At 48.1% G+C, this 22,290-nt stretch overlaps 2 protein-coding genes across 14 annotated transcripts in view; one reads left to right on the top strand and one right to left on the bottom strand.

The window, feature by feature from the left end:
* Positions 1-18,853, bottom strand: part of ppfia1 (PTPRF interacting protein alpha 1) — a 77,750-nt gene extending 58,897 nt beyond the window's left edge. For 6 of the 8 annotated variants that reach the window (XM_079621471.1, XM_079621474.1, XM_079621468.1 and 3 more), the window contains exons 1-9: positions 18,032-18,853; positions 13,072-13,332; positions 4,884-4,985; positions 3,580-3,744; positions 3,415-3,489; positions 3,049-3,144; positions 2,285-2,509; positions 1,551-1,697; positions 304-438 (exon numbers count right to left, since the gene is read on the bottom strand). In XM_079621471.1, the coding sequence (XP_079477597.1) occupies positions 304-438; positions 1,551-1,697; positions 2,285-2,509; positions 3,049-3,144; positions 3,415-3,489; positions 3,580-3,744; positions 4,884-4,985; positions 13,072-13,332 (1,206 nt within the window). In that variant the 5' untranslated portion in view covers positions 18,032-18,853. The remainder of the gene's footprint in view (positions 1-303; positions 439-1,550; positions 1,698-2,284; positions 2,510-3,048; positions 3,145-3,414; positions 3,490-3,579; positions 3,745-4,883; positions 4,986-13,071; positions 13,333-18,031) is intronic. The other 2 variants (XM_079621475.1, XM_079621469.1) reach the window with 1 other exon arrangement.
* Positions 18,854-19,388: 535 nt separating this feature from the next.
* The window catches only part of st7 (suppression of tumorigenicity 7), a 31,598-nt gene continuing 28,696 nt past the window's right edge, over positions 19,389-22,290 (top strand). For 2 of the 6 annotated variants that reach the window (XM_079621459.1, XM_079621458.1), the window contains exon 1: positions 19,389-19,551. In XM_079621459.1, the coding sequence (XP_079477585.1) occupies positions 19,404-19,551 (148 nt within the window). In that variant the 5' untranslated portion in view covers positions 19,389-19,403. Of the gene's footprint in view, positions 19,552-21,132; positions 21,531-22,290 lie in introns of all 6 variants that reach the window. The other 4 variants (XM_079621460.1, XM_079621461.1, XM_079621462.1 and 1 more) reach the window with 4 other exon arrangements.

Genomic DNA, 22,290 nt, shown 5'->3' with positions numbered 1-22,290 from the left:
CACACACACACACACACACACACCTTAGTGAGCGCCACGACTCTCTGGGCCAGCTCTGCCTCCACCTCGGGCAGCGTCACACACACACACACACACACACACACACACACACACACACACACACACACACACACACACACACACACACACACACACACACACCTTAGTGAGCGCCACGACTCTCTGGGCCAGCTCTGCCTCCACCTCGGGCAGCGTCACACACACACACACACACACACACACACACACACACACACACACACACACACACACACACACACACACACACACACACACACACACCTTAGTGAGCGCCACGACTCTCTGGGCCAGCTCTGCCTCCACCTCGGGCAGCGTCTCTGCTTTACGAAGAGTTTGTTGAAGCTTCTGCTCCGCCAGCTCCAGTCTCTCCTGCAGCTGCCGGCTCTTCTCCTCCACCTGCGCACACACACACACACACACACACACACACACGCGCACACACACGCGCACACACACACACAGATCATCAGACACGCACATCACGGCACAGTGTTCACTGATCACACAATCTTTACTGCTTACGGCACAAACTCTTCAGTTCAACTGGTCACTTATATTGGTGATGTGTGACCCTGGACCACTAAACCGTCACAGGGAGATTTATTTTATCTTATTAATAAACAAGCTCTCCACTGATGTGTGGTGTGTTAGGACAGGACAATATTTGGTCGAGACAACTATTGAAAATCTGGAATCTGAGGAGCAAAAAATCTAAACATTGAGAAAATCTTTAAAGTTGTGCATTCATGTTCACGATTGTGCTGCATTCACTCACACACACACACGTTTATATATTTACAGTAGGACATTTACTAAATATCTTCATGAACATGATCTTAATATCCTCATGATTATTAGCATAAAAGAAAAATCTATAATTTTGACTAATAATTTAAATACATTTGATTTAAATAAATAAATTGATTAAATGTGTAAAAATGAACTGGAAACTAAATATTTTCCAAATAATATTTTATACACATTTATAATATCGATGTTTCGCAGTGTTTATACACGAAACTATAGAGCAGCCGGCTAATGTCATGAAGAGGATCCTGTCTGCGCTTGAAGCACTTCATTAGCAGTGAGTGTGTGTGTGTGTGTGTGTGTGTGTGTGTGTGTGTGTGTGTGTGTGTGTGTGACTGGGCTAGCAGTGTGTGTGTGTGTGTGTGTGTGTGTGTGTGTGTGGGACGCTGGGCTAGCAGTGTGTGTGTCTTTGTGTGTGTGTGTGTGTGTGTGTGTGTGTGTGTGTGTGTGTGTGTGTGTGTGTGCGTGTATGCGTGTGACGCCGGGCTAGCAGTGTGTGTGTGTGTATGCGTGTGACGCTGGGCTAGCAGTGTGTGTGTGCGTGACGCTGGGCTAGCAGTGTGTGTGTGTGTGACGCTGGGCTAGCAGTGTGTGTGTGTGTGTGCGTGTGTGTGTGTGACGCTGGGCTAGCAGTGTGTGTGTGTGTGTTCGGGACGCCGGGCTAGCAGTGTGTGTTGTTGTGAGCCGCTGTTCTCACACACCTGGCAGAGCAGCGAGTGCTTGTTGGCGATCTCGTTCTCCAGCTTGTCGTTGAGGTCGTGCACAGACGTAGCTTCCCTCTGGGCCGCCAGGTACCGCTTCTCCAGCGTCGTGATCCGCTCCTCCATGTCCTCCTTCTGGGCCACAGACTGACACACACACAAGCGCACGGTCACTGGTGTTGGGGACTGGAACCCGCGGCCAATGGGGACGCTTTTAACCAGACCGAATCAACAGGGCTAAACAGTGCTGGAGAACACCGTCCCTGACGTGAGCAGCAGCAGAAGAGTGTACATTACTGTGAGTGTGTGTGACACACAGAGCCGCTGCGTGAAGCGCTCACAGCCGTGTTATCGTGAGTAAACAGCTATTGACCAATCAGAATCAAGGATTGGAACGAACCGTTTTATATATATATATATATATATATATATATATATAACACACACACCTGACGTACCTCGAGAAAGTTTCTCTGCAGACGGTTACACACACACCTCGCGTATGTCTCTCTGCAGTCGGCTGTTGAGGTCCTCAGACTTGATCAGGTCTCAGCAATCGGTCTCACACACACTCACACACACACACACACACACACACCTCACACGTATGTCTCTCTGCAGTCGGCTGTTAAGGTCCTCAGACTTGATCAGATCTCAGCAATCGGTCACACACACACACACACACACACACACCTCGCGTATGTCTCTCTGCAGTCAGTCACACACACACACACCTCGCGTATGTCTCTCTGCAGTCGGCTGTTGAGGTCCTCAGACTTGATCAGGTCTCTGCGGGCCGTGTCCAGGTCCTCCTCCAGCTCACACACTCGAGCGCTCAGGGTCGACACACACTCCTTCATGTGCAGGAGCTCTTTACTCTGCGTGTCCATCGCCTCCTGCAGGTCCCCGTTCTTCCCACAATCCTCCTCGGCGTACAGAGACACGTCTGACAGGCGCTGCTGTAGGCACGCACACACACACACACACACACACTGTTTCTCAGACTCCACTGTCCACTCTACACGAACAAATTTAGAAATTAATTAAACTTCATTAAATACATGATTTAATTAAAGCTGCAGTCGGCAAGTCTGGCAGATTGAGGGGACTTAGCCAAACTTAGCATGTTCACAACTCTCCTCTTGCCAAACAAATAGCAGCTCCAGCGTTAGCAGCGTTAGCGGCGCGGGGTTCTTCTAAAGCCGGCTGAGTTATGAGGTTCTGTCGGAGCGTAGTGTCGGTTTCAGTGAATATGATCAAACAAATCTTGCCGACTTCAGCTTTAAATGTATGATTTGGATTATGTGTTAAAGCTGCATTATTGTCGGATCCACACACACGAGCGCTGAGGTTCTGTACGAGTGCCGATCAGGTTTATATGCCAATAAAAGCCTAAATCAAATCTATTGATGATCATATAAAGTGCTTGTGTCTCTTCAGAAGACGTTTGCGATCTCGTTTTGAAGCGTCTTGTTTGCGTGGACGGACAGAAGTTTACCTTGCCGTTAGTGTTTGCAGCGTCGTCATGGTTGAGTTCTGCGGACCCGTCCACGAACACCTTCCTCTGGCTGCTCTGCTCCTTCACGAACGCCAGCTACACAACCACAACCACAGACACACACACACACACCACAGGGGCGTCAGATGCACATTCTTCATAAGCTGGAATGATTATTTAGGGTCTTCATGAAAAGTTTGTAACATACGTTGGTTAAAATTCCTCAATGATGTGTAAAAAACACCCTTTCTATCTCCTCAAGAACAGCTCTGGTCTCAGCGACCGCCATATAACAGTGACTCTAGCATCGGATGAGCCTCTGACCCAGCCGTGACGAGCAGAACTGAACGCATGAGTGAGTCTCACCTCTTTATGTGAGGCGGTCAGCTGTTCCTCCAGCACGCTGCATCTCTCCAGAGCCACGCGCAGACGCTCACGCACCTGAAACACACACACACACACACACACACACACCTGTGAAGCTCAGCCCACGCCGGCCACAGAACGGCACTGCGGGCTCCGGTGCGGTACCTTCTCGTCCAGGGCCTTGTGGTGCTCGAAGAGAGACTTGAGGGCCTTGAGCACCTCCACCTCACTGGAGACTCCAGCGGGAGACTGGGCCTGGCGCTTCACCACCGTCATCCTCAGAGAGCGCTCGTGGCGAGACACCAGACACTCCAGGTGCTCCAGCAGCAGCTGAGGAACAACACACACACATCACACACAGCACTCGCACACGGGTCAAAGCATTCAAACCTTGAGTGTGCTGAGAGAGAGACAGCTGGGCGTCCAGATAACTGATCACATCAGCCTTAAAACAAACACAGTCACTGTGATGAGGAGACTAACATCAGTTAATGACATGACCGCTTGTGACGGACTTCTTGGTGCAGTGAATGGGGAATAAATGGTAAGGTGCTATGGTAGATTACTGTGATCCAATGAAGAAGTGTGAATGCAAAAGGGCTGATCCTCCTAATTAAGGGGAAAAAAATTATATACAGTGTATATATATACACACTCATACACACACAAAATCTCAGATTTGTAATTTCCTTGAACCTGTATTTAACTGACAAGTGTACAAAGAAAACATGTTTTCACTGACCAGCTTTATTGTTTTTTGTAAATATGAACAATTTTAGATTTTGATGGCTGCAAACACAGAGTTGAGACGGAGGCATGTTTCCCACGGTCACATCACCTTTCCTTAATTACACTTTTGAATCATCTGAGGAATTGAGGATACTAATGGTTGCAGTTTTGCAAGTGGAGTTTTTACCCACTCTCTCCGGATATAAGACGTCTGCTCAACAGCCGTGGGCGGCACTGTCGGACTCTCCGTAACCCATCGGTGTGTGTGACCCTCTGGATGAGCCCAGAGACTCGTCAGCTGATGCTGTGACAGGGCCGCATGAGGACTGTGCTGAGGTCCTCCGGAGCACATGTGGCTGTATTTAACACAGCAGCATAAGGGTCACACACACCAATCCCCTCACCCATTACCAGTTCACCGCTTCAAACCAGTTTAACTTGTAAAACAAGGCTATGTCATCTTTCCACTTTCATTTCGCCTCCGTCTCAACTTTTTTGGAGTGTGTTGCACCCATCAAAATCATTATATGTACAAAACACACGTTGGTCAGTGAAAACATTGGAAAACTTTTCTTTGTACATCTGTCAGTAAAAAAAAGGTTCAAGAGAATTATATCACAGATTGTGGTTTTTATTGCATTTAACAAAATGCCCAAACTTTTCTGGAAATGGGGTTTGTACATAAATATCTATATTTTTGTATGTAACTTGTGTAAAGTTGTAGAGGTCTGGGAACTCACGCGTGTGTTGTTCCTCTCCGCCTTGAGCTCGGCGATCTCCTCCTCCCGCTCCAGAAGCTGCTCGCGACACATGTTCACTTCCTTCGTAAGAGCAGCAAACTCCTTCAGCGCCATGAAACACAACACAACATTAGACGGACGGATGATGATCCTGCTTGTTACCTGTGGCGGTGAGTGTGACGAGTGTGACGAGTGTTACATGTGGCAGTGAGTGTGACGAGTGTTACATGTGGCAGTGAGTGTGACGAGTGTTACCTGTGGCAGTGAGTGTGACGAGTGTGACGAGTGTTACCTGTGGCGGTGAGTGTGACGAGTGTTACCTGTGGCGGTGAGTGTGACGAGTGTTACCTGTGGCGGTGAGTGTGACGAGTGTTACATGTGGCAGTGAGTGTGATGAGTGTTACATGTGGCAGTGAGTGTGACGAGTGTTACCTGTGGCAGTGAGTGTGACGAGTGTGACGAGTGTTACCTGTGGCGGTGAGTGTGACGAGTGTTACCTGTGGCGGTGAGTGTGACGAGTGTTACCTGTGGCGGTGAGTGTGACGAGTGTTACCTGTGGCAGTGAGTGTGACGAGTGTTACCTGTGGCGGTGAGTGTGACGAGTGTTACCTGTGGCAGTGAGTGTGACGAGTGTTACCTGTGGCAGTGAGTGTGACGAGTGTGACGAGTGTTACCTGTGGCGGTGAGTGTGACGAGTGTTACCTGTGGCGGTGAGTGTGACGAGTGTTACCTGTGGCGGTGAGTGTGACGAGTGTTACCTGTGGCGGTGAGTGTGACGAGTGTTACCTGTGGCGGTGAGTGTGACGAGTGTTACATGTGGCAGTGAGTGTGACGAGTGTTACATGTGGCAGTGAGTGTGACGAGTGTTACATGTGGCAGTGAGTGTGACGAGTGTTACCTGTGGCGGTGAGTGTGACGAGTGTTACATGTGGCGGTGAGTGTGACGAGTGTTACCTGTGGCGGTGAGTGTGACGAGTGTTACCTGTGGCGGTGAGTGTGACGAGTGTTACCTGTGGCGGTGAGTGTGACGAGTGTTACATGTGGCAGTGAGTGTGACGAGTGTTACCTGTGGCGGTGAGTGTGACGAGTGTTACATGTGGCAGTGAGTGTGACGAGTGTTACATGTGGCGGTGAGTGTGACGAGTGTTACCTGTGGCGGTGAGTGTGACGAGTGTTACATGTGGCGGTGAGTGTGACGAGTGTTACCTGTGGCGGTGAGTGTGACGAGTGTTACATGTGGCGGTGAGTGTGACGAGTGTTACCTGTGGCGGTGAGTGTGACGAGTGTTACATGTGGCGGTGAGTGTGACGAGTGTTACCTGTGGCGGTGAGTGTGACGAGTGTTACCTGTGGCAGTGAGTGTGACGAGTGTTACCTGTGGCGGTGAGTGTGACGAGTGTTACATGTGGCAGTGAGTGTGACGAGTGTTACCTGTGGCGGTGAGTGTGACGAGTGTTACATGTGGCAGTGAGTGTGACGAGTGTTACCTGTGGCGGTGAGTGTGACGAGTGTTACATGTGGCGGTGAGTGTGACGAGTGTTACCTGTGGCGGTGAGTGTGACGAGTGTTACCTGTGGCAGTGAGTGTGACGAGTGTTACCTGTGGCGGTGAGTGTGACGAGTGTTACATGTGGCAGTGAGTGTGACGAGTGTTACCTGTGGCGGTGAGTGTGACGAGTGTTACATGTGGCAGTGAGTGTGACGAGTGTTACATGTGGCGGTGAGTGTGACGAGTGTTACCTGTGGCGGTGAGTGTGACGAGTGTTACCTGTGGCGGTGAGTGTGACGAGTGTTACCTGTGGCGGTGAGTGTGACGAGTGTTACCTGTGGCAGTGAGTGTGACGAGTGTTACATGTGGCAGTGAGTGTGACGAGTGTTACCTGTGGCGGTGAGTGTGACGAGTGTTACATGTGGCAGTGAGTGTGACGAGTGTTACATGTGGCAGTGAGTGTGACGAGTGTTACCTGTGGCGGTGAGTGTGACGAGTGTTACCTGTGGCAGTGAGTGTGACGAGTGTTACCTGTGGCGGTGAGTGTGACGAGTGTTACATGTGGCAGTGAGTGTGACGAGTGTTACATGTGGCAGTGAGTGTGACGAGTGTTACCTGTGGCGGTGAGTGTGACGAGTGTTACATGTGGCAGTGAGTGTGACGAGTGTTACCTGTGGCGGTGAGTGTGACGAGTGTTACATGTGGCAGTGAGTGTGACGAGTGTTACATGTGGCAGTGAGTGTGACGAGTGTTACCTGTGGCGGTGAGTGTGACGAGTGTTACCTGTGGCGGTGAGTGTGACGAGTGTTACCTGTGGCAGTGAGTGTGACGAGTGTTACATGTGGCAGTGAGTGTGACGAGTGTTACCTGTGGCGGTGAGTGTGACGAGTGTTACATGTGGCAGTGAGTGTGACGAGTGTTACATGTGGCAGTGAGTGTGACGAGTGTTACCTGTGGCGGTGAGTGTGACGAGTGTTACCTGTGGCAGTGAGTGTGACGAGTGTTACATGTGGCGGTGAGTGTGACGAGTGTTACATGTGGCAGTGAGTGTGACGAGTGTTACATGTGGCAGTGAGTGTGACGAGTGTTACCTGTGGCGGTGAGTGTGACGAGTGTTACCTGTGGCGGTGAGTGTGACGAGTGTTACCTGTGGCGGTGAGTGTGACGAGTGTTACCTGTGGCGGTGAGTGTGACGAGTGTTACATGTGGCAGTGAGTGTGACGAGTGTTACATGTGGCAGTGAGTGTGACGAGTGTTACCTGTGGCGGTGAGTGTGACGAGTGTTACCTGTGGCGGTGAGTGTGACGAGTGTTACATGTGGCAGTGAGTGTGACGAGTGTTACCTGTGGCGGTGAGTGTGACAAGTGTTACCTGTGGCGGTGAGTGTGACGAGTGTTACCTGTGGCGGTGAGTGTGACGAGTGTTACCTGTGGCAGTGAGTGTGACGAGTGTTACCTGTGGCAGTGAGTGTGACGAGTGTTACCTGTGGCGGTGAGTGTGACAAGTGTTACCTGTGGCGGTGAGTGTGACGAGTGTTACCTGTGGCGGTGAGTGTGACGAGTGTTACCTGTGGCGGTGAGTGTGACGAGTGTTACCTGTGGCGGTGAGTGTGACGAGTGTTACCTGTGGCGGTGAGTGTGACGAGTGTGACGAGTGTTACCTGTGGCGGTGAGTGTGACGAGTGTTACCTGTGGCAGTGAGTGTGACGAGTGTTACATGTGGCAGTGAGTGTGACGAGTGTTACCTGTGGCGGTGAGTGTGACGAGTGTTACCTGTGGCGGTGAGTGTGACGAGTGTTACCTGTGGCAGTGAGTGTGACGAGTGTTACATGTGGCAGTGAGTGTGACGAGTGTGACGAGTGTTACCTGTGGCAGTGAGTGTGACGAGTGTTACATGTGGCAGTGAGTGTGACGAGTGTTACCTGTGGCGGTGAGTGTGACGAGTGTTACATGTGGCAGTGAGTGTGACGAGTGTTACATGTGGCAGTGAGTGTGACGAGTGTTACCTGTGGCGGTGAGTGTGACGAGTGTTACCTGTGGCAGTGAGTGTGACGAGTGTTACCTGTGGCGGTGAGTGTGACGAGTGTTACCTGTGGCGGTGAGTGTGACGAGTGTTACATGTGGCAGTGAGTGTGACGAGTGTTACATGTGGCAGTGAGTGTGACGAGTGTTACCTGTGGCGGTGAGTGTGACGAGTGTTACATGTGGCAGTGAGTGTGACGAGTGTTACATGTGGCAGTGAGTGTGACGAGTGTTACATGTGGCAGTGAGTGTGACGAGTGTTACCTGTGGCAGTGAGTGTGACGAGTGTTACATGTGGCAGTGAGTGTGACGAGTGTTACCTGTGGCGGTGAGTGTGACGAGTGTTACCTGTGGCGGTGAGTGTGACGAGTGTTACATGTGGCAGTGAGTGTGACGAGTGTTACATGTGGCAGTGAGTGTGACGAGTGTTACCTGTGGCGGTGAGTGTGACGAGTGTTACATGTGGCAGTGAGTGTGACGAGTGTTACATGTGGCAGTGAGTGTGACGAGTGTTACATGTGGCAGTGAGTGTGACGAGTGTTACATGTGGCAGTGAGTGTGACGAGTGTTACCTGTGGCGGTGAGTGTGACGAGTGTTACCTGTGGCAGTGAGTGTGACGAGTGTTACCTGTGGCAGTGAGTGTGACGAGTGTTACCTGTGGCGGTGAGTGTGACGAGTGTTACCTGTGGCAGTGAGTGTGACGAGTGTTACCTGTGGCGGTGAGTGTGACGAGTGTGACGAGTGTTACATGTGGCAGTGAGTGTGACGAGTGTTACATGTGGCAGTGAGTGTGACGAGTGTGACGAGTGTTACATGTGGCAGTGAGTGTGACGAGTGTGACGAGTGTTACATGTGGCAGTGAGTGTGACGAGTGTTACATGTGGCGGTGAGTGTGACGAGTGTTACCTGTGGCGGTGAGTGTGACGAGTGTTACCTGTGGCAGTGAGTGTGACGAGTGTTACCTGTGGCGGTGAGTGTGACGAGTGTTACCTGTGGCAGTGAGTGTGACGAGTGTTACCTGTGGCGGTGAGTGTGACGAGTGTTACATGTGGCAGTGAGTGTGACGAGTGTTACATGTGGCAGTGAGTGTGACGAGTGTTACCTGTGGCGGTGAGTGTGACGAGTGTTACCTGTGGCAGTGAGTGTGACGAGTGTTACCTGTGGCAGTGAGTGTGACGAGTGTTACCTGTGGCGGTGAGTGTGACGAGTGTTACCTGTGGCAGTGAGTGTGACGAGTGTTACCTGTGGCAGTGAGTGTGACGAGTGTTACCATTGGCAGTGAGTGTGACGAGTGTTACCTGTGGCAGTGAGTGTGACGAGTGTTACCTGTGGCGGTGAGTGTGACGAGTGTTACCTGTGGCAGTGAGTGTGACGAGTGTTACCTGTGGCAGTGAGTGTGACGAGTGTTACCTGTGGCGGTGAGTGTGACGAGTGTCACCTGTGGCGGTGAGTGTGACGAGTGTTACCTGTGGCAGTGAGTGTGACGAGTGTGACGAGTGTTACCTGTGGCAGTGAGTGTGACGAGTGTTACCTGTGGCAGTGAGTGTGACGAGTGTGACGAGTGTTACCTGTGGCAGTGAGTGTGACGAGTGTTACCTGTGGCAGTGAGTGTGACGAGTGTTACCTGTGGCAGTGAGTGTGACGAGTGTTACCTGTGGCAGTGAGTGTGACGAGTGTTACCTGTGGCAGTGAGTGTGACGAGTGTTACCTGTGGCAGTGAGTGTGACGAGTGTTACCTGTGGCGGTGAGTGTGACGAGTGTTACCTGTGGCAGTGAGTGTGACGAGTGTGACGAGTGTTACCTGTGGCAGTGAGTGTGACGAGTGTTACCTGTGGCGGTGAGTGTGACGAGTGTTACATGTGGCGGTGAGTGTGACGAGTGTTACCTGTGGCAGTGAGTGTGACGAGTGTTACCTGTGGCAGTGAGTGTGACGAGTGTTACCTGTGGCGGTGAGTGTGACGAGTGTTACCTGTGGCAGTGAGTGTGACGAGTGTTACCTGTGGCAGTGAGTGTGACGAGTGTTACCTGTGGCGGTGAGTGTGACGAGTGTCACCTGTGGCGGTGAGTGTGACGAGTGTTACCTGTGGCAGTGAGTGTGACGAGTGTTACCTGTGGCAGTGAGTGTGACGAGTGTTACCTGTGGCGGTGAGTGTGACGAGTGTTACCTGTGGCAGTGAGTGTGACGAGTGTTACCTGTGGCAGTGAGTGTGACGAGTGTTACCTGTGGCGGTGAGTGTGACGAGTGTCACCTGTGGCGGTGAGTGTGACGAGTGTTACCTGTGGCAGTGAGTGTGACGAGTGTGACGAGTGTTACCTGTGGCAGTGAGTGTGACGAGTGTTACCTGTGGCAGTGAGTGTGACGAGTGTGACGAGTGTTACCTGTGGCAGTGAGTGTGACGAGTGTTACCTGTGGCAGTGAGTGTGACGAGTGTTACCTGTGGCAGTGAGTGTGACGAGTGTTACCTGTGGCAGTGAGTGTGACGAGTGTTACCTGTGGCAGTGAGTGTGACGAGTGTTACCTGTGGCGGTGAGTGTGACGAGTGTTACCTGTGGCGGTGAGTGTGACGAGTGTGACGAGTGTTACCTGTGGCGGTGCGTGTGACGAGTGTTACCTGTGGCAGTGAGTGTGACGAGTGTTACCTGTGGCGGTGAGTGTGACGAGTGTTACCTGTGGCGGTGAGTGTGACGAGTGTGACGAGTGTTACCTGTGGCGGTGCGTGTGACGAGTGTGACGAGTGTTACCTGTGGCGGTGCGTGTGACGAGTGTGACGAGTGTTACCTGTGGCGGTGAGTGTGACGAGTGTGACGAGTGTTACCTGTGGCGGTGAGTGTGACGAGTGTGACGAGTGTTACCTGTGGCAGTGAGTGTGACGAGTGTTACCTGTGGCAGTGAGTGTGACGAGTGTTACCTGTGGCGGTGAGTGTGACGAGTGTTACCTGTGGCGGTGAGTGTGACGAGTGTTACCTGTGGCGGTGAGTGTGACAAGTGTTACCTGTGGCGGTGAGTGTGACGAGTGTTACCTGTGGCGGTGAGTGTGACGAGTGTTACCTGTGGCGGTGAGTGTGACGAGTGTTACCTGTGGCAGTGAGTGTGACGAGTGTTACCTGTGGCGGTGAGTGTGACGAGTGTTACCTGTGGCGGTGAGTGTGACGAGTGTTACCTGTGGCAGTGAGTGTGACGAGTGTGACGAGTGTTACCTGTGGCAGTGAGTGTGACGAGTGTTACCTGTGGCAGTGAGTGTGACGAGTGTTACCTGTGGCGGTGAGTGTGACGAGTGTTACCTGTGGCAGTGAGTGTGACGAGTGTGACGAGTGTTACCTGTGGCAGTGAGTGTGACGAGTGTTACCTGTGGCAGTGAGTGTGACGAGTGTTACCTGTGGCGGTGCGTGTGACGAGTGTGACGAGTGTTACCTGTGGCGGTGAGTGTGACGAGTGTGACGAGTGTTACCTGTGGCGGTGAGTGTGACGAGTGTGACGAGTGTGACGAGTGTTACCTGTGGCAGTGAGTGTGACGAGTGTTACCTGTGGCAGTGAGTGTGACGAGTGTTACCTGTGGCAGTGAGTGTGACGAGTGTTACCTGTGGCGGTGAGTGTGACGAGTGTTACCTGTGGCGGTGAGTGTGACGAGTGTTACCTGTGGCGGTGAGTGTGACAAGTGTTACCTGTGGCGGTGAGTGTGACGAGTGTTACCTGTGGCAGTGAGTGTGACGAGTGTTACCTGTGGCGGTGAGTGTGACGAGTGTTACCTGTGGCAGTGAGTGTGACGAGTGTGACGAGTGTTACCTGTGGCAGTGAGTGTGACGAGTGTTACCTGTGGCGGTGAGTGTGACGAGTGTTACCTGTGGCGGTGAGTGTGACGAGTGTTACCTGTGGCGGTGAGTGTGACGAGTGTTACCTGTGGCGGTGAGTGTGACAAGTGTTACCTGTGGCGGTGAGTGTGACGAGTGTTACCTGTGGCGGTGAGTGTGACGAGTGTTACCTGTGGCGGTGAGTGTGACGAGTGTGACGAGTGTTACCTGTGGCAGTGAGTGTGACGAGTGTTACCTGTGGCGGTGAGTGTGACGAGTGTTACCTGTGGCGGTGAGTGTGACGAGTGTTACCTGTGGCGGTGAGTGTGACGAGTGTTACCTGTGGCGGTGAGTGTGACGAGTGTTACCTGTGGCGGTGAGTGTGACGAGTGTTACCTGTGGCGGTGAGTGTGACGAGTGTTACCTGTGGCGGTGAGTGTGACGAGTGTTACCTGTGGCGTGTGACGAGTGTTACCTGTGGCGTGTGACGAGTGTTACCTGTGGCGGTGAGTGTGACGAGTGTTACCTGTGGCAGTGAGTGTGACGAGTGTTACCTGTGGCGGTGAGTGTGACGAGTGTTACCTGTGGCGGTGAGTGTGACGAGTGCTACCTGTGGCAGTGAGTGTGACGAGTGTTACCTGTGGCGGTGAGTGTGACGAGTGTTACCTGTGGCGGTGAGTGTGACGAGTGTTACCTGTGGCGGTGAGTGTGACGAGTGTTACCTGTGGCGGTGAGTGTGACGAGTGTTACCTGTGGCGGTGAGTGTGACGAGTGTTACCTGTGGCGGTGAGTGTGACGAGTGTTACCTGTGGCGGTGAGTGTGACGAGTGTTACCTGTGGCGGTGAGTGTGACGAGTGTTACCTGTGGCGGTGAGTGTGACGAGTGTTACCTGTGGCAGTGCGCTGTTGAGCTGTCTCTGCAGGGAGTCTCTGTCGTGGCTGATCTCGTGGAGTTTGCTCTGCGTCACACACAGGTTCTCCTGCGTCTCCCGGAGTGTGTCCAGCAGTCGGTCTCTCTCCTCCAGCATAGACACCATCAGAGACTCAAAGTGACCCTCAGAGTCCGTCTGTCCGGGAGAGCCGGAGCCCAGAGCGCCTCCGTTCCCACCGACCTCCGCCTCGCTGATGGTGGGCATCACCTCGCACATCATCTACACACACACCAGAGCGTTACAACACACAACAGTAGCGGACAGAAGATCAGATCAGTAACGGACAGAAGATCAGATCAGTAACGGACAGCAGATCAGATCAGTAACAGACAGAAGATCAGATCAGTAACAGACAGAAGATCAGATCAGTAACGGACAGAAGAACAGATCAGTAACAGACAGAAGATCAGATCAGTAACAGACAGAAGATCAGATCAGTAACAGACAGAAGATCAGATCAGTAACGGACAGAAGATCAGATCAGTAACGGACAGAAGAACAGATCAGTAACGGACAGAAGATCAGATCAGTAACAGACAGAAGATCAGATCAGTAACGGACAGAAGAACAGATCAGTAACAGACAGAAGATCAGATCAGTAACAGACAGAAGATCAGATCAGTAACAGACAGAAGATCAGATCAGTAACAGACAGAAGATCAGATCAGTAACAGACAGAAGATCAGATCAGTAACAGACAGAAGATCAGATCAGTAACAGACAGAAGATCAGATCAGTAACAGACAGAAGATCAGATCAGTAACGGACAGAAGAACAGATCAGTAACAGACAAGCAGATCAGATCAGTAACGGACAGAAGATCAGATCAGTAACGGACAGAAGAACAGATCAGTAACAGACAGAAGATCAGATCAGTAACAGACAAGCAGATCAGATCAGTAACGGACAGAAGATCAGATCAGTAACGGACAGAAGATCAGATCAGTAACGGACAGAAGAACAGATCAGTAACAGACAGAAGATCAGATCAGTAACAGACAGAAGATCAGATCAGTAACAGACAGAAGATCAGATCAGTAACGGACAGAAGAACAGATCAGTAACAGACAAGCAGATCAGATCAGTAACGGACAGAAGATCAGATCAGTAACGGACAGAAGAACAGATCAGTAACGGACAGAAGAACAGATCAGTAACAGACAAGCAGATCAGATCAGTAACGGACAGAAGATCAGATCAGTAACGGACAGAAGATCAGATCAGTAACGGACAGAAGATCAGATCAGTAACAGACAGAAGATCAGATCAGTAACGGACAGAAGATCAGATCAGTAACAGACTGAAGATCAGATCAGTAACGGACTGAAGATCAGATCAGTAACAGACAGAAGATCAGATCAGTAACAGACAGAAGATCAGATCAGTAACGGACAGAAGATCAGATCAGTAACAGACAAGAAGATCAGATCAGTAACAGACTGAAGATCAGATCAGTAACGGACTGAAGATCAGATCAGTAATAGACTGAAGATCAGATCAGTAACGGACTGAAGATCAGATCAGTAACGGACAGAAGATCAGATCAGTAACAGACAAGAAGATCAGATCAGTAACGGACAGAAGATCAGATCAGTAACGGACAGAAGATCAGATCAGTAACGGACAGAAGATCAGATCAGTAACAGACAAGAAGATCAGATCAGTAACAGACAAGAAGATCAGATCAGTAACAGACAAGAAGATCAGATCAGTAACAGACAAGAAGATCAGATCAGTAACAGACTGAAGATCAGATCAGTAACGGACTGAAGATCAGATCAGTAACGGACAGAAGATCAGATCAGTAACAGACAAGAAGATCAGATCAGTAACAGACAGAAGATCAGATCAGTAACAGACTGAAGATCAGATCAGTAACGGACTGAAGATCAGATCAGTAACGGACTGAAGATCAGATCAGTAACAGACTGAAGACCAGATCAGTAATAGACTGAAGATCAGATCAGTAACGGACTGAAGATCAGATCAGTAACGGACAGAAGATCAGATCAGTAACAGACTGAAGATCAGATCAGTAACGGACTGAAGATCAGATCAGTAACAGACAGCAGATCAGATCAGTAACGGACAGCAGATCAGTAACAGACAGAAGATCAGATCAGTAACGGACAGCAGATCAGATCAGTAACAGACAGCAGATCAGATCAGTAACAGACAGAAGATCAGATCAGTAACGGACAGCAGATCAGTAACAGACAGAAGATCAGATCAGTAACGGACAGAAGATCAGATCAGTAACAGACAGCAGATCAGAAACAGACAGCATATCAGTAACAGACAGAAGATCAGATCAGTAACAGACAGAAGATCAGATCAGCAACGGACAGAAGATCAGAAACGGACAGAAGATCAGATCAGTAACAGACTGAAGATCAGATCAGTAACGGACAGCAGATCAGTAACAGACAGAAGATCAGATCAGTAACGGACAGCAGATCAGATCAGTAACAGACAGAAGATCAGATCAGCAACGGACAGAAGATCAGATCAGTAACGGACAGAAGATCAGATCAGTAACGGACAGAAGATCAGATCAGTAACGGACAGCAGATCAGATCAGTAACAGACAGCAGATCAGATCAGTAACGGACAGAAGATCAGTAACAGACAGAAGATCAGATCAGTAACGGACAGCAGATCAGATCAGTAACGGACAGCAGATCAGATCAGTAACGGACAGAAGATCAGATCAGTAACGGACAGAAGATCAGATCAGTAACGGACAGAAGATCAGATCAGTAACGGACAGCAGATCAGATCAGTAACGGACAGAAGACCAGATCAGTAACGGACCGCAGATCAGATCAGTAACGGACAGAAGATCAGTAACAGACAGAAGACCAGATCAGTAACGGACAGCAGATCAGATCAGTAACGGACAGAAGATCAGTAACAGACAGAAGATCAGATCAGTAACGGACAGAAGATCAGATCAGTAACAGACAGAAGATCAGATCAGTAACGGACAGAAGATCAGTAACAGACAGAAGATCAGATCAGTAACAGACAGAAGATCAGTAACAGACAGAAGATCAGATCAGTAACAGACAGCAGATCAGATCAGTAACAGACAGAAGATCAGATCAGTAACAGACAGAAGATCAGATCAGTAACAGACAGAAGATCAGATCAGTAACGGACAGAAGATCAGATCAGTAACGGACAGAAGATCAGATCAGTTACTGACAGAAGATCAGATCAGTAACAGACAGAAGATCAGATCAGTAACAGACAGAAGATCAGATCAGTAACAGACAGCAGATCAGATCAGTAACGGACAGAAGATCAGATCAGTAACAGACAGAAGATCAGATCAGTAACAGACAGAAGATCAGATCAGTAACAGACAGCAGATCAGATCAGTAACGGACAGAAGATCAGTAACAGACAGAAGATCAGATCAGTAACGGACAGAAGATCAGTAACAGACAGAAGATCAGATCAGTAACAGACAGCAGATCAGATCAGTAACGGACAGAAGATCAGTAACAGACAGAAGATCAGTAACGGACAGAAGATCAGTTACAGACAGAAGATCAGATCAGTAACAGACAGAAGATCAGATCAGTAACAGACAGAAGATCAGATCAGTAACGGACAGAAGATCAGTAACAGACAGAAGATCAGATCAGTAACAGACAGAAGATCAGTAACAGACAGAAGATCAGATCAGTAACAGACAGCAGATCAGATCAGTAACAGACAGAAGATCAGATCAGTAACGGACAGAAGATCAGATCAGTAACGGACAGAAGATCAGATCAGTTACAGACAGAAGATCAGATCAGTAACAGACAGAAGATCAGATCAGTAACAGACAGAAGATCAGATCAGTAACAGACAGCAGATCAGATCAGTAACGGACAGAAGATCAGATCAGTAACAGACAGAAGATCAGATCAGTAACAGACAGAAGATCAGATCAGTAACAGACAGCAGATCAGATCAGTAACGGACAGAAGATCAGTAACAGACAGAAGATCAGATCAGTAACAGACAGAAGATCAGATCAGTAACAGACAGAAGATCAGATCAGTAACAGACAGAAGATCAGATCAGTAACGGACAGAAGATCAGATCAGTAACAGACAGAAGATCAGATCAGTAACAGACAGCAGATCAGATCAGTAACAGACAGCAGATCAGATCAGTAACGGACAGAAGATCAGTAACAGACAGAAGATCAGATCAGTAACAGACAGCAGATCAGATCAGTAACAGACAGCAGATCAGATCAGTAACAGACAGCAGATCAGATCAGTAACAGACAGAAGATCAGATCAGTAACAGACAGAAGATCAGATCAGTAACGGACAGAAGATCAGTAACAGACAGCAGATCAGATCAGTAACAGACAGCAGATCAGATCAGTAACAGACAGCAGATCAGATCAGTAACAGACAGAAGATCAGATCAGTAACAGACAGAAGATCAGATCAGTAACGGACAGAAGATCAGTAACAGACAGAAGATCAGATCAGTAACAGACAGCAGATCAGATCAGTAACGGACAGAAGATCAGTAACAGACAGAAGATCAGATCAGTAACGGACAGAAGATCAGTAACAGACAGCAGATCAGATCAGTAACAGACAGCAGATCAGATCAGTAACAGACAGAAGATCAGATCAGTAACAGACAGCAGATCAGATCAGTAACAGACAGCAGATCAGATCAGTAACGGACAGAAGATCAGTAACAGACAGAAGATCAGATCAGTAACGGACAGCAGATCAGATCAGTAACAGACAGAAGATCAGATCAGTAACAGACAGAAGATCAGATCAGTAACAGACAGAAGATCAGATCAGTAACAGACAGCAGATCAGATCAGTAACAGACAGAAGATCAGATCAGTAACAGACAGAAGATCAGATCAGTACAAGCATTTAATTACCTTGACTCTCTGCAGGGTTTGTTTCTCCTCTTCGTTATTATGTCCAGTCAATCACAGCTAATACATTTAAAAGATAAACTACGGCGCAAATTGTTCGTCAAGCCATCAAACTTTTCGACATTAGTGAAATAAGTCACCAATCACTTTTAAAAAGATCGCAGAGTGAGCGAAAAAAATAAAGAAAATAACCGAGGCCTTTATAATGAGTGAAAAACATCACTCAATACTAGAGGTCTGAGTCTGAAGTGATGGAGAAAACATCACTGATCAATCAAAGACTTCAGAAAGACCATCAGACTCTCACTACTAATCATATACACTCAAATACAAATATACATAATATAAATACAAAAATACTCATATATAAATAAACTCCAACAGCGGCCTGCGCTAGTTAGCATTAGCAGCTAAAGTGAGAGTAATCAAAATTATAATCATTTAAGCGCTGGAATAAAACTATTTTAGCGTTTAAAATGGACGCGCAAACCCGACGTTTACTGACGTGTTGTAATTTGAAAATATGAATAAATGAATCGCGTTTATTAGTGTCAATTATTCTGACGCGTCACCATCTGATCCATGAGGAAAAACACCGGGATAAAAGTACAGATCGGCCACTTTAAAAGCACAAGGCGCTCTTTAAACGACACTAGCCACAAACAAAGTATTCCGTCGGCCAGTTTGGCTTCGAAAAAGAACAATTCATGTAGAAAAAAAGAGTTAAAACAAAATTTAAAGCGAGAGTTTGTCGCTGCTCCAGAATCCTGCGCTCGCGAGAGGTCAGGACGCGGTGACGTCACGACGCCAAATCCCGTGGATGGAAGATACAAAGACATCTACTTACAAAAAAAGGGGGGAAAAAGACATGAAAACGCGAAGAATCCAAGTTTCCAGGGATGTTATCAATTCATCATAAATGTGCTGGTTTTCATTTATTTTCTTTATGTAATTAATGCATAAACATTGATGGTTTTGTGAGATTTCAATCGGAACTGTATTACATCTAGAGGGCGCAGAGATCTCTGGGTCACGTGTCCAGTTCTTTCATTTATGATGTTTAGTAACTCAACTGTAGAATACATTAATCTTGCCTCCTTCTAAAAATATATACGTATAAAAAGATAAAGATCTCACTTCATAAAGGCATAAAAAAGATAGATAGATAGATAGATAGATAGATAGATAGATAGATAGATAGATAGATAGATAGATAGATAGATAGATAGATAGATAGATAGATAGATAGATAGATAGATAGATAGATAGATAGATAAAGCTCAATCCTGTCTTATGTTTTAGAAAAACATTGTCATTCGCAATAACTAAATATATAAATATGTCTAGCCTACAAAAAAGGGAACAGGGACTGAACATGGCCCGTGGGCGGAGCCTACATCGAGTGGGCGTGGCGTGTGTCGAGTGGGCGTGGCCTCCCGGTGTGTGTGTGTGTCATGTCTGCTGTTCTTTCTTCTGCTGGTTCTGTGGCGCCACGTTGATCGAGCGATCGTTCATCAGATGCGGTGAGATTACACATCCTTCACTGCGAACACTGATATAAACACACTCTCAGTGCGAGAGTCGGAGTCCGGCGGGCGATAGCGTCGCTTCCGCGCTCCAGGAACTTTACATGTGTCTTAGCAATGCTAACTGTGCTGGTAAAGTGTGTAAACATGAATATCTGCGATAAACGAGCATTATTAAGCGGGTTCTCTTGCTGTGTGTTCACATAGTGTTCATTAGTCAGTCAGAGACAAATATGGAGATCTAAGTTCCTGAAAAACAACATGACACGTGTCACTCAGACCTCGTCTGATTATTAGTTATTGTTGGTATTATTGATACTTTAAACTGACATGTTAGTCTGACATGGTCATAAAGTTCATTCATCTCTCTCTCTCTATATATATATATATTATTATTATATATAAGAAATGATGCGTGAAATGAATCATAGTTGAGCATAAATGAGGCTAGATGTAATTGTAATTGTATTAAAGGGACAATCCCCCCAGATAAACTGATTAAGATTGTCTTTATCACGTCATCAGGACAGAAGATCTGTTCAGGAGTGTTGGTGACCAGTGACTTCCATTGTATGAAGAAAAGCTCAGAATATCTTCTTGTTCTTCAGAAGAGATCCGTCTGTGAAATACAGAAAGTGTAGATGTAAAATAGATGAGTGACTCTTAAATAAGAGGAATTCTGTGATAATATTTACTATTACATTAGAAATATTAATATATGAGCTTGCGCAATAGCTGATGGTCTATCGTGTGCATGTTTTTAATTTCTCATTTCATGAAATGGATTTAAAATCTTCGGGGACTAAAGGAAGATAAACTGAGATCATAATGAGGAAACACAGCCTCGTTAAAAATATTGTAATAATTTGTTGTTACTAATCCTTAGTAATAAATCTGTTTCACTTATTAATATAATAATAATTAATATTTGTGTGCCAAATTTGAGTCATGTGGTGTAACTAAAAAAAAAGATACATTTTATCATATAATCAATAGGAAATTATCTTTTAAAATAGCTGATCATTTGACGTTGTGATGCCATGGCAACGCCTCCTCTTCCTCACTCGTGTTCTCACTGAACTGCACTTATTAATTCTGGATAATGTTGTTTTCTGCGTGCTAACGCTGGCTAATGTGTTATTGATCATCATGGACCGCTCGTCCTGTGGTTATTAATTGTATTATTTATTTTAAAAAAAAATTATGACAAGATGTCACATGGTGTGACTCCCAAAAAAATGTAATAAAATTTGTGAATTAATAATTGATGTTTTTCCATGGAAAGATCTGTAGTAAGGATGATTGTGTGTGTGTGAAATGAGCTGAGCTGGATGATCACACTGATGAAGAGCAGACACGCGTGTTCTCCTCCTCTTCCTCACAGAACACAGAGCACTGCACTTATTAGTTCCGGCTAATGTTGTTTTCTGCGTGCTGACGCTGGTTAATGTGTTATTGATCATCGTGTGTGTGTGTGTGTGTGTGTGTGTGTGTGTGTGTGTGTGTGTGTGTGTGTGTGTGTGTGTGTGAGAGAGCTGGACTGACGTCACGCGTGTTTCTTCCGTGTCTCTGCTCCAGTGTTGCTTCATGTCCTCCTCGTGAGCGTGAGCTGTGATTGGTCCCCGTGAGCGTGAGCTGTGATTGGCCGGCTCCTCCTCCTCCTCATCATCAGCATCAGTGGTGTTCTCCTCGTGAGCGTGAGCTGTGATTGGGCCTCGTGAGCGTGAGCTGTGATTGGCCGCTCCTCATCATCAGCATCAGTGTGTGCTGGGCTTTTGTCTGGGCCTGATCCCGATCCTGATCCCGATCCGCGGCTGAGGTCCGGCCCGCCGGAGGACTGACGGATGTGTGTGAGCACGGGTTGGTGTGTGTTGTGCGTTGATGCGTTGATGAGCCCTGCTGTGTAGCTCGCCCGCCCCACCCCCCCCCCGCTCCCTCTCCTCCTGGATCAGCCATGTTTGGCACCGAGTCCTCATGTAAGTACCCATCCTCCACCACAGCGTGTGTGTGTGTGTGTGTGTGTGTGTGTGTGTGTGTGTGTGTGTGTGTGTGTGTGTGTGTGTGTGTGTGACATCCTCCACCACAGCTGCCTCTCTCTCTCTCTCTCCTGCATGCGTTCGCGCCGCTGTGTGTGTGTGTGTGTGTGTGGAGCTGATCTGAAGGCCAGACTCTCTTCACCTTACATAAACACAGTGATGCTCTGGAGTCGCGTGTGTGTGTGTGTGTGTGTGTTTGTTATGATAAGTGTTGCTGCAGATAAACACGCGTCGTGTCGGAGAGGTTTGTGGGTCTGTGCTCTGAACGCTGTGTCTGTGTGTGTGTGTGTGTGTGTGTGTGTGTTCCTCAGTTCCACATTGGAGAAGCTCTTATATTAATATCACTGCTTGACTCATGTTTGGGTCGGTACGTTAGCAGAGCCGTGTGCTCATGATTATGGGATGATTTGAGATGTTGTTCATCTTTCACGATCACAGTCAGCGCTGAGAAACTTCTGCACCCCTGAGAACACGAGTGGTGAACTGAACCCCGAGAACGGGACGTTTGCATGAGAGCACTGTTGCTCTGTTGACAGTATGATGGAGAACACACACATTACATTCCTGTGCTTTGACATGTTGTTAACAGTATTTGAGAGAGTGTTGTTACACGAGTGTGTCTGTCAGTGTGAGAGTCTGATCGAGCCGTTTCTGTGTCAATATACGAGTCTCTTCTGCTCATCAAAGCTGTGTTTATCAA

This window comes from Phoxinus phoxinus (genome assembly GCF_949152265.1).
Source record: "Phoxinus phoxinus genome assembly, chromosome: 8".
Taxonomy (NCBI): Eukaryota; Metazoa; Chordata; class Actinopteri; order Cypriniformes; family Leuciscidae; genus Phoxinus; species Phoxinus phoxinus.
This window is presented reverse-complemented; position numbering and strand designations above follow the sequence as displayed.